The 12,937-nt window shown below is 42.5% G+C and overlaps 1 protein-coding gene across 1 annotated transcript; it reads right to left on the reverse strand.

Moving 5' to 3' along the window:
- Positions 1-3,286: 3,286 nt before the first annotated feature.
- Positions 3,287-11,763, reverse strand: dmbx1a (diencephalon/mesencephalon homeobox 1a). The gene is made up of 5 exons (XM_085141964.1): positions 11,330-11,763; positions 7,962-8,131; positions 7,233-7,411; positions 6,266-6,659; positions 3,287-6,153 (listed from the first exon to the last, which is right to left on the reverse strand). Exons 2-5 carry the CDS (start codon positions 8,113-8,115, stop codon positions 5,714-5,716), a joined length of 1,167 nt encoding a protein of 388 aa, XP_084998090.1. The 5' UTR covers positions 8,116-8,131; positions 11,330-11,763; the 3' UTR covers positions 3,287-5,713.
- Positions 11,764-12,937: the final 1,174 nt, after the last annotated feature.

Consider the following 12,937-nt stretch of genomic DNA (forward strand, 5'->3'; position numbering starts at 1 on the left):
AAAGGTGTGTGTCTCTGTGTGTGCGTGTTTCTTAACGAGTCCACCATCCACATCCCACTGTCATTAAGCTGCTCCGGAGCTGACTCCCATCCCCGTGCCGGGATGGACGTCAGCCATGCGGCTCCCAGATGAACATTAAAGAGGCAGCAGAGAGCTAAAATGGGACGACTCGCCCTGTTTTGCCCCTCCGCTTTTTTTTATTCCACAGATGAGTGCAGATAATTTTCTGTGCGATTGTGAGTGATTACTGTATTACTGCGGTAAAAGGGGGATGTATCGGGGAATGCAGGGGGAATTAATGACACATAAAAACTATTTTTGTATTGACTGCGTTCGTCCCCAGGGCCTCGAATGCCTCCTCGCATATCTTGTGATTACCTAAACGTATTGTAAATATGTGTTTCCTATGGGCTCCTACATAAATTTACATGTTTTAACACTCAGGAGACGGCAGACTGTACTCTCTATTCTGCCTGTCTATAGACTCGACTGGCTGCCTGCTTTATTATTGAATTAGCCAATGAAGCGCTGTGCGTTTGTGTCCCTATGTGTAAGCCTGCGTTAGGGAGACATGCTGTGTATTAGAAAGATGAATATTATGGATTTAACTACACACCCACATGCTTCCGCTGTGTTTTCTAGTACAATTTCTGTTAATAAACCTGCAAAAACACTAATGGTTTGATGTTTTCACCTTGTGCCTCGCGAGCTCGGAATGAATGTTAAAACTGAGCATCTACAGCAGGTTGTTTTAATAGTTAAATTGGTGTTTGTGCCGTCAGTGGTTCAAAGTGAACTTTAAGGTGTCTGTTTGGTAAAGACGCACATGGAGGAATGTTGCAGGTTTGCTGGTTGTAGTAGTTAAGCTGCTCTTCCTGCTGTGGAGATTCCAGCCCAGAGGTGAAGTTCAGACTCGTGTCCCAGCTAGCAGCGGGGCAGAAGATCTCAGCAGTGGGGGTCTTTGTTGCAGATACATTAATGTAGACTTGAGCCCAGCAGGATGCGCTCTCTACTGTTCTCAACCACAGAGTGCACAGAAATGCTATAGAGTGTGTGTGTGTGTGTGTGTGTGTGTGTGTGCGTTTTTTGTTTTTTCTTCTTCATTTTCAGAGTGCAGCTGTTCGTCTCTTTACTGTTCAGCTCCACAGCTCGCTCATATTTACAGGCATCCAGTCGTCTATTTACATTTTATCAAAAGATCATTTGCACGTTGTGTTTTCTGATGCTTGTGTGGAAATGTTAGAAACTTGAGAGAGGTGGAGACGGACTGAGAGCAGTTGGCCTGCCTTTTTCTTTAATTTTCAGAGTTTTCCACTTTGAATAATTAATTTACTCAACGGTTACACTGGAACAGTAGATCTACAGCCACAGCAGTGAAGCAAACCTCACCAATAGACACAAGGTTTTATACACACTGAATGTACTTGTTTTATTTGTTTTCAATGTGGTAAATAAAGATACTTTTTAAAATAAATAATAAAAAGAATTTGTGATGGATTTTCTACACACGTACAGGGGTCTGTTTTCAGTGACTATAACTACTGTGTTATCTGTTGAGTTTATCATGCAAAGGTTTTATCCATCTCACGAGCCACTAATCTGTGGCTTAAATATTTCACATGGACCTTACAGTTTGATCCAACAGGCCCATACCAACACCGTACCATTTAACGGTGGGCCGTGGGTTATTTTCATAAAATGAGGTTCATATACTAGACGTGTTTTCACTGTGTAATCTAAGCATCCGTCGACAGACTCGATGCTCCGTGAAGTGGCTGGGAGAGCTCCTGTTTGGTTTAGTGACGCCCACATTGGAAATGCACCCCAAGGTTTAGACTGCAGCCAGATTAAGAAGAGAGAGAATGGGGGTTTTCTCCTCTTTAAGAAGATTACCCGGGAAGGGGCGAGATGGCAGTCAGAGTGTTTAAGAGAAAAAGGACAAGAAGAAAATGGAAGATGAAGTGGAACTAAAGGAGGGTGGCCCTGGATACACAGTTTAGCCACCTGTTGTCTGCCTCTTGATATCACTCTCCTCTTTGTTTCTCTGTCCACGTAACCCATTTCCCTCTGTTTATGTCTGTGAAAGGCGTTAGGGAAAGTGGCAACGGTTGTTTCAACTTTTCGGCAGAAAATATGAGTTAAATGACGAAGCCTTTTTTCTTTTTTTTTCCTGTGCAGCTGTGAGTCTGATTGTACTTGTGCTTCCCTCTCCCTTAAGTTCGTGCTGGTGGTTTCCAGGAGAGCTTTGATGTGTATCTGGGCAATGCACTATTAGAGGGATTTCCCCGGGTCTGACAGCTCAGAGAATATGCTGCGAAATGGCAATGCCACTGGGCTAAAAGAATGCTGGAAACAGGATTAGGATCATATTCTGGCAGACCCTGTCACCTACTCAATGGGCCGAGATTTCCAACACTGGCAGTTTTCATTCTCGCCATGGTTTAAACCTTTGAGAGAACCATGGAGAGGAGGGAGAAAAAGCACTGATTGAATGGTACACTGTGATTTTTGTGTGGGGGTCTTGCTCCGAGGGGCTCTGTGTGTGTGTGTGTGTGTGTGTGTGTGTGTGTGTGTGTGTGTGTGTGTGTGTGTGTGTGTAGCAGAAGCATATTTTCATGCTTTTTACAAACTAAAAGTTTGCAAGACTGGATGGATTTTTTTACAGATACACACACAGCACACACATCGCCATCACTTGCTTTAAGGAAAGTAAATGAGCATCTTTAACTGCCTACAAATAAGTGGCTATGGCCTCAGTGAAGCCCTGAGTGTTAGAGATGGAAGCGCCTGATCCAGCATCAAGGGCTCAACACACTTGACCCTGCAGCAGTACAATCAAGCAATCCCTGTTCAGCCCCCAGGGTGTGTGTGTGTTGGGGGAGGAATGGGTGTTAAGGGGGGGGAAAGTGAACATTTGGAACAAGACTATTGTTATGTTCTCTGGTCCAAAGCCCCATGGGAGGAAATCCTGCCATGTACCTGGACAGATTCCTCCTCTGGATAACAAGGACATTCACTTTGGATGCAGACATATCAGTCACACATCAGCGTGCCCTTGGCCGAGGACACGCGCGTGTATGTAGTGTAATAAAACACAACAAGGTTTAGGGTGAGGTGTTACACCCACATTAACGCTGCTAATCTGGTGAGATCATTATCCCCATCTGTCCAAATTTTGGGAAGCGGTCGTTCATAACTGCAGCCGAGGTGCATTAGTTATTTACACACACGTATACACACACACTGAGAGGGACATATATTCAAGGCCAATTCATTTGAGAGCAGAACAATGTCACATACAATACATGTAAAGTTTACTGTGAGAGGAGCAAGGGCGTGCTTTAGAGGATGTGGCAGAGATGCCCAGTTGCCCTGTGTGCGTGTGTGTGTGTGTGTGTGTGTGTGTGACGGAGAGAGAGAGAGAGAGAGAGTATGGTTGGGTGGGGGTCTGCGTTTTGACAAACCATGCTGTTAAAGATATAATAGCAGCATAATCACCGCCCCAGGCTGTCATTCTTCAGGATAATGGCCTGCTTATTCATTGGGGATGCCGTGTGTCCCCACGCTGCTTTTTATTTCCCAGATATTTCAGATTACATGTTTCTTTCTTTGCTCCTGTACCCTTTGTCTTGTTGCAAATTCTCATGTATTTGTATTTTTAGAGTTCTTTAAATTTGACCTTGCCTCCGCTCTTTCATCGTCCCCGTGCCTTTTCTTTGCTTTGCTCGTTCTCTCTTCTCATCATCCATGTCTTCAGACTAAACTGACATATTAAATATGTACTTGCTTATATTAATTGCAGGACTTAAAGGTCCTTCGCTCAGTCAGTAGGTTTTATGTTTTGCTTATCTGAAAAAATGGTGTAACAATATTACAAATATAAAGCTTGATCATATGCTCGTCGTATCTTTAACTTCGTGCTGTTTAATGACTTTTTTTCAAGGTTTGTCCGTGAACACCCGTCCCGTTTACATCTTCAGCAAAATCAAGAAGTCTTCATTGTAAAGATCTTCAGGCAATGTTTTTATTTGAAGTTATTTTACAACAACACAAGTTCAAGTCTACATTATTGAGAGGAGCAAAGAAAACAACACTGCTGATGGTCCGGTCGCTCTCCTCCACCTTTACATATCTATTTAGCACCGGACCAAGTAGTTTGACAGAAACAGTCGGGGAACAGCATTAGAAACAACAACAGAACTCAAATAGAGTTGAGACAGCAGAACACAGAGGACTCAGGTCGATTATTCACTGAGATGTCTTCTCCTTCTTTTGCTTTTACACCTGGATTGATTGAAAAACACGGAGGGTGGTAGTTTTCCAGAAAATTTAAATGTGCTCAGGTTCTTCTTTTAAATTCATTCTCGAAGAAGGAAAAAAAAAACTTAAAATTTTAAATATCAGTTCAATCCAGGAGTGTTAAAAAGACAACCAAGACAGGAGGGGGTGGACAGGGCTGTCGGTGAGCTCAGTAAATACAATCTTACAATCTGACAAGGAATTTTATCTGAGACAGAGTCCATTATTATTAATTATACAACATAATAGGAACTTTACTATTACTTTACCAGTAAACATTAATAGATAGACTTTTTTTGTATTTTACATATTAAAATAATGTGCTTTTTTTTTTAATTTGAAGACATTATCTTCCAAAACACATTAACGGAAAACATCAGAGACGTGTGTGATTCTCATCAAGTGCTGACGGTGTGGCTTTCAATGAAAAGCTGCATGTTTCCTCGAGAGACTATTAAGGCGGGAATAATACAAGTCAAGACGATATTTAACCGAGTCCTAATATGTTTACCATTGTTCTGTATTCACAGAAGATGAACAAGTCATTGCAAAGTCGTGCGTCTGTCTCAGTCAACAGTTTTGGCATATGGACTCTTTGAATCTAAAAATGCTGCATTAAGTGTTACACATGTTCGTAATTGCGCTCGCCCCAGCTCCCTCAGCCCAGGGCAAAATGTAATTAAAACCTCTGAGAATTTAGTCACTGAAATCATTTTCTCATTATCAAGCCAGCCTCTGTACAAAGTGGCATATTAGTGGCTATTAAACTGGTGAATTAGTCACTTTTAATTATGGTGTTGAGGACAACATGACTCGGGTTTGTTTTTATTTATGTGCTGTTGTGTTTTACGTGGTATGTACATAACCACACGGCTTCACTGAAATGTCTCTTTGCTGCACGAGTGATTCCTTCCAAAGTGCCTCATTTATTCACATTGTTCTTGTAAACATTATTTGCATTGTTATTTTTCTTGTTTTGCTTTGTTTAAGTGAGCGCATCCAGCTGTTCACACCATTTTTCATGATTCTTTTTCATTTATTTAGGAAGGTCCAGCATTGCATGACTGTTGGAAGTATTTTCATTTTATGGAGTGTTGCATCTTACAGCAGTGCTGTCCATTATCTTGGGGGTTTTCTTTTTCCAACGATACGCTGAGCTGCAACAGAAGCTATGAGGAGTCTGGCAGGTGGTCGACATGTGGTGCGTTTTGAAGAGATGTTAAATGGAGATCCATAGGTCCAAAGCATTTTGGCATGTTTTATTTACGAACATCTCTGTATGTTCTGTGCCCATCGGCTGGAGGAGTCCTTGTATGCTTCCTAAAGAGCTATCACAGCCACACGGACACGCAGTAGGGTATGGTAATGTGCAGGCTCTGGCCTAGTTTACGCCATCTTTCACCCCTTCTGATTCTCAGTTAGACATTGTGTCCAGTCCCAGTGAGGCGGCGTGCTGCTTGGCCCTCAGACGCAGGTTCTCAATGCTGGTGGTCTTGCTGTTGTGGCTGGTGAGGCCGCCTGCAGTTGATGCCTGCAGCAGCGGGCTGTTCCACACCTGCTGTGCATGATGGGACAGGGACTGATAGTAGGACTGGCAGGGCAGAGAGCCCAGTGGCGCAGGGGGCATGTTAACATTCATTCCCAGGTAGGGAAGTGAAGACGGAGCAGCGAGGTCAAAAGCGGGGTAGTGCACCAGGTTGTTGGTGGCGGCCATGTGCTGGCGGAACTGCTCCTGCAAACGAAACAGACTGAGGGGGGACGAAGAGTAAGAGTGGCTCTGAGAGAGAGGACCGGTGCTGGCCAGGCTGCTGCTGGAGGACGAAGGTGTCACTGACGGAGAGACCAGGGGGGAATCTGTACAGGGACAAGGAGGGTTAAGAAAGTTTTACATATATGCTTTAGTAGTCAGCTGATTTAATGCATTAAGTTTGCCAAGGATAAAAGGACTTGTACTTAGTATTCTTACCTGGTTTAGGGCTGAGTCTTTTACAAGCTGGAGAGTCGTCCCCAGGTGTCACTGCCCTTTCACACTTCATTTCCTCTTTCTGGGATTTGCTCTCGTCCTCCTTATCGGTGGCATTATCCTCTGTTGCCGACTCGCTGCCTGAATGTTCTGCTGACGTGACGTTCAGCTCCATGTCCAGCGGAACAGGACGAACCACAGGACCCTCTGTCTCCGGGGAGGAGGAGGAGGAGGATGAAGGTGGAAGCTGGGTATCAGAAAGGATAGTGGTGGAGGGAGGCATGTCCTCCTTCTCGCTTCCTCCTTCCCCGGACACCTCCTTCTGCTTCTGAAGCTGCTCCTTCTGGAGGCTGCGCTGCTTCTTACGAAACTTTGCTCTGCGATTTTTGAACCAAACCTGGAGGATAAAGATTATTATAGACCGTTAATAGGAAACTGGGGTAGAGACTTTAGTGCATTGCGATAACAGATCCTCTATGTTCCAGAAGTTTATTGTTTTTATTAATTTGTTGTGTTCTTTATTTTGATCTTGTTGGGGGAGGGGTGGGGGGTTAAATCGAAAAATAAAAGATAATATGCTCAAGTGCCAAAGCTTTAAATTCACAATCAAGCTTAAAAAATGTTATGCTTATTAGCTGGCAGTTTTTTACCACTTTTTTTTAGGTTGTTTTTTTTTTAGGTTGTTCAAATGAACAATCTTTTGTGGATGATAATGCAAAACTTCACAATCTACAAAAGCCATAACACTGCTTATAAATATCATTTAGATACTGTTTTTATCACTGCTAATCACGTTTTTTATTGAAGTGTTTCAAGCTGTGTTTTTGTGAAATGAAGAAGTTTTGTTTGTTTTACTTAAAACTGTCTCCCATCTTTTATAAAATCTCTATCTCTAACGTCATAAACCCAACACTAATATAAAATAATATATTTTTATATTATATTTTTATTCTTCTTAGGACGTGCCTACCTGCACACGGGCCTCGGGCAAATTGGTGCACATGGCAAGTCGCTCCCTCATCACCACATCCGGGTAATGGGTCTTCTGGAAAGTCTTCTCCAGCGCTTCCAGCTGCTGCGCAGTGAAGGCCGTGCGGCTCCGGCGCTGTTTGCGGTGCTGAGAGCCGTAGCGAGCCTCCAGGATGATGTCTTGAAATGTGCAGCCGTTGGAAGAGAAAACACACGGCAAGTTTTATTTCACTGAACAGGGTGGGTTTGTGTGGCACTTTCATACTTGGGGCAGCTTATTTGTTAATTTAATTAATTTACTTATTGCTTAAAAAAAAGCTTGAGGGCTTAGACACGTTTTTAATATTATCCACTCTCTTCTTTTGCTTTTCCCAAAAAGGAAAAATAATATTTTTGTGATGGCTAATTATAAAAAAAAAGTCTAATACGTCACTAAATGTCTTTGTGGCTTACCACAGCACATATTTCACTTTATTTTTAGTTTAGTTTATTTAGTCTGATCCCAGCTATATCCCTTCACGGTGTAAGATGATTAATCGTGAAAGCGAATATTGACACCTAATTAAAAATATTCTAGAAACAACACGCCAACATGAGAACAATCACAGACGCGAATTTTGGCTCTATGTATACTTTTTTTTTCTTTTTTCTTTTTACAAAAAACAAACAAATTCAAGCTCGTTTCTATAAACACTGTCTCCTGCTTGTGTGTGAGCGTGCACTCAATTACCAGCTAGTCTCTCGGCCAACGTAAGCGCGTGCACGGACGGCCGGTAGTCGGGCGCGTGCTGCGCCTGTTGTGCGGCCTGCTGGTGCAGGTTGTACATGGCGCTGAGGGAGTTCATGGCGTGCAGAGAGTAGCCGTTCACCCCGTAGTGCTGCATGGTGAGAGGTCGCTACCTGCGGAAGGGAAGAGAAGGATGGGCATCTGGCGTTAGGGGAGGGCGCGTGACTGCTGATTGGCAGGCAACATTGTTGAACACGTGATCTAAAACCTTTTTTTATTAGAAGAACAAATGGTTTAGAGACATCCAGTTCAGATGAACTGTGACACACACACACACAGCGTATTTATTAGTAAGTGACAGTAGGCCCACGCACTCAGGGGCCAATAGATTTTAATGTTCTCACTCAGACTAAAGTGTTATCCATTAACATCCAATTACCGCTCTATTCAATCCATTAATTATACAAAAGACTTTTAATTGGGGTAATTATCACTCTTCGCCATAATGAACCGTGACGGATGCCTTATTCATGAATTTATTCCCGGCGTTTGTGTGTTCAAGAGAACCTAAATCCCCACTGAAAACGTTGCTTTGACAGATCAACGCGCTCATGAAATGTGTTAGGACATGATACAAGCTGATTTGTTAAGAGTGTCGGTGGTAAAAGGTGCAGCCAGATAGCAGGATTATTATTATTAGTAGTAGTAGTATTAAGTCATAAATAATCCGGTTAATTTTCAAGGCTATATTTTTCTTTTTTGTCCCCATATTTAACAGCAAAGGTAGTCATTTACTGGTAGTCTTATGCTATTAATAATAAGTCTTACAGGCCTGAACACTTGCAGCTTTAAAGGCAGGAAACTCATCGAAGGGAAATCGTCCACCAGGCAGCAATTTCCAAAAACTCGATTTTGTAGTTCTCCTTCACGACCGAGATTTTCATAGATGAGACCGCTTGAGGACACGATTAGATATGTATTAACACCAAGGAGGCTGACAGAAGGGGCTATCTCCGAGGCCCAAACAGTTATTATAACTATAACAGAGGGACCACAGGGAGAAGATATAAATCTTCCTGCTGGATGACAGCTTTGTAAGTGGCTGTAAGTTCTTGCGCTTAAACGGAGAACTCAAATAATATCATCAATTAAAACTTTAAGGGCGTGATTTAATTTCTTAACTGCTTTGTTTAACTAGATGAATTTGACTTGTTCGTGTAACAAATCAGAATATGCAGTAATACTAAGGGGCCAGTAACTCAGTACATGTTAGTGTGAAGAGTTTAAATTGTTCAATGCTGTGATGGATAACAGTAATTTATGACTTTGTTGTTAATTTGATTGCGACTATGATAAACATGTGATTCATTTAATTTCAGTTAGGTAACTTCTGTTTCTCCTCATTATTATTATTATTGATAATAACATATAAACAATTTAGGATGTTGAGCCAGTTTTAGCACACACGGGTTGCCGTTGTTGTAAAGCGTTTATTTCTGTTCCTCTCTTGGCTTTTTAGTGCCGTGTGCGTGCGTGCGTGCTCTGGCGTGTGCGCGCGACGCCCGCAGTGCCCGTTCCCAGCCTATTAAGTGGCTCCGGCGGCTGATGAATGTGATCAGAGGGCAGTGGGGAATAGTTTAATTCGCGGGGACAGAAGGTGCTTCGCTAAACATTTACTTTACTCCCCCAAGTATTTGAGTTGAATGGGTACCCCCTCCCTCCCCTTCACACACACACACACACACCTCCCCTTCCCTTCTCTGGCGGCCTCTTATCCCATCGCCCCGGGGCAACGTTTTGGCTGAGATGTATGGCTGCTCCGCGGGTAAAAATATGCATGTTGATCCCCATTTGGCTCCCCGTCTAATGGAAGTGCAAATAGGTTTCGACTGCGAGGCCCTCCATTTATCATCACCGCTGACATGGACGGACGTACAGTGGGACCCAGCGCTTAGCTCTGCGGCGGAGCTCCCTCGTGTGCGCGTGCGTGCATGCGAGCGCGTTCAGGCAGACTTCGGTTCTCAGCTACCTTTTTCTGCATTGCATCTTCTGAAATTAAATGAAATTAAGCCTCTAGTCGCAAAAGATTTAAGAAAAAAATAAATAAATAATGAATCACCATCCAGCAGAGTGAGAGCAGAAAGTACATGTTTGTATTTGTTTTAACCTGCATGCCTGCAGAGATAGAATAAAACCCATCTGTCATTGGTTTTAATCCACCAAAGCTGCAAATAAGCGTAGCGTGAGCTCATCTGCATGCTTTCACTGTTTTCCCGTGTTTAGTGGGCAGGTAAACTTCTACTTTATACCCGACTTCCCGTTGTTTCCAGCTTTAAAATACTAGTTATAGCCTGTATCTCCTGTCCCTATCAGATTCTGCACAATAGCCCGTCGCTGTGAGCCGTGTCCGCGGTGTTATTGTCATTCATAAGTCTCTCGTTGCTCCAGGCGCTGGGCCCTCCTGGCTGCCCTTTCTCAGTGCTTCGATAATGAAACCGTCATTATGTAAATTGGCATGTACAGTGCAACTCTTTGATCCGACTAAATTAGGAAAAATGTTATTTGCTAACAGCCCTCCGGGGACTGAGTCGACCTGACAATCTGCTCTTTGCTGTGTCACTAGTGTAAAACTGTCAGAGGGCGAGGAACATCTGTAATTTTTCCCTGAGCTGCTGTTATGAATGATATTTGTTACGTTCAGACCAGATTTAAATTTAGGTGTTTCACTGTCTATATATATTTAATTGTCAGCATTTAATTAACATTTTAAGCCATTTTAATCACACTGAAATTAAACTTTTGTTATTTTGTTGTTGTTTTTTTAAGAAACTGTTTTTGAAATATTACGGTGGAGTTCATAAAAGTAAAAGAAGACAATAAGTGAGACGCTGTCAAAAAATGAGGAGGCCTTTAATTTTGAGGTTATATTAATTTTGCGCACAAATAAATATGTACGCATATTTTTTTCTACGTTATCCTGTTAATTGTTTTCTTATGTGAATAGTATGGGGTGTATTTTCGTTCGCATTCAGACGATTACAAAAATAAATAACTAAAACAAAATTTAAAAAAATCATCCAAAGCACTGCTTTCATTTTCATCAAGTGCAAAAATAAACATGCAATTTGCAAATAGCTAATAGCACAACAGCGTCTAATAACCTGCAGTTCGTTTCATACAAACTTTACAAACATTATAAACTTCATATGACTCGCTGCTGCTCTGTAGGAGTCTGCTGTTTTTCTTTATATATATATATATATATATATATATATATATATATATATATACAGCTAAACAGACAGACACGACTAGATAAATAAGAGGAAGTTAAAGACTTTTTTCTGTTTTGAGGTTTGTTTGTTTTTTACCTCCTGCGCCGGTAGTTTTCTTCGTTGTCACCTCCTCCACAAACAGAAAGAACCCAAGCTCCTCCGTTTCCTCTTCCTCTTCTTTTCGGATCTTTTAGTGGCTCTGTCGGGTGTGTTTTTGCCCTCTTTACCGTCCTTTTTGTCCGCCAGTGAGATGACAAGTCAGCTCAATGGAAAAAGTCCTCCCCGCGTGCTGCTTCGCTCAAAGCCCGTCCGCTCGCGCTCCTCTTGCTCTCGCGCTCGTTCTCTCTCTCTCTCTGCGTCTCGCGCACAAGTGGGAAGCCGCCATCTGCTGGAGCGCGAGATCCCTGAGCTGGGATTTTAAGTAGAGCCTCGCTGGGGTCGTACGAGCTTTCTATTGGCTCTCGGTGCTGCCAGTTAAGGGAGCGACACAGCTGAGGGTCTAGTGGCGTGTCGGTGCACTGACGTCTGGAGTTATTTTTCAAATATGATCAATTTAAGCACATTACGCCCGCTGAAATCCACCCGTGACCGTGGACACATTTTCCCCCTCTTATTCTGGAGTTGATAAACAAACCTGTAACATGACAAGTGAAGGTTTATATTGGATACTTTACGGGAATGTAGGCTATGTTGTTTTACCATCGTGATGGAGTGGTGTGAATTACATTACTCTGCGAATATTTGAGGTGTAATTTAATACAGTAATTGTTTTTTATTTTTTTATTTTATTTTATTAAGCTTAAACCTTGAATCGGTGAGTAAAGTTATTCTCCCACGACAATTCATAAGGCATACAGAAAACACAACTATGGAGAAAAAAAGAAATATATTTAGGTTTTTTTTTTCCTCAAATCTGTCTTCAGACAGATTGTCTGCACTTCGTTCACGAATCCGATTGTCTTTCGTTAGTTTTAGAGAGCACAAGCATCCGACCCATAGTTTGTTTGCTTTTCGGCTTTTTCTCCATGCCGTGGAGGAGAGAGAGACTTTAGAGAGATGGCTAATAGATGCCAGGGTGCTGCCTTTAGCCTCTCTCCCGGCCTGGAAGGATTTGGGATGGGATAGGAAAGACAAGACGCCATCTCAGCCTCCAAAAACCCCTGTCTTAAAATGACTGCGGGTAAGAGGATTAGGGCAATAATGCCCTTCTCTTCTTGAAGGGTTTTCAGAGAAGATTTCTTCTCCCGGAGCAAAACCGTTTAGGTAGCGAATTAAGGGCAGCGCAAAGTATCCTTTTAATGTAAAGCTTGCATATTTTGTTGGGAGATTCTTTGGGAAAGTGCTTGGCCTATAACGCTTTTATTTCTTCCTTTTTAAAAGAATCTCTGACCATGTTTTTCACTCTAACAAATCTGAACGGTAGACAAAAGATTTCACGGAATAAAGAATATTAATGTTAACGCGTGCTGGCACGTAGAAAACACATCTGCCTCTGAGCGCGTCACTCACAGGAGCAACCAGCGGTGTGCGCGCCTGTATCAGAAAAAGTTTGCGTGGGTCATCTGAAAGTTAAACGTGTGTGTGTGTGTGTGTGTGTGTGTGTGTGTGTGTGTGTGTGTGAGAGAGAGAGAGAGAGAGAGAGAGAGAGAGAGAGAGAGAGAGAGATATTAAGGTAAAGGTGAGGGTCCACACGTATTTTTATTT

This window comes from Neolamprologus multifasciatus, chromosome 18 (assembly GCF_963576455.1).
Source record: "Neolamprologus multifasciatus chromosome 18, fNeoMul1.2, whole genome shotgun sequence".
In the NCBI taxonomy this organism is placed as follows: Eukaryota; Metazoa; Chordata; class Actinopteri; order Cichliformes; family Cichlidae; genus Neolamprologus; species Neolamprologus multifasciatus.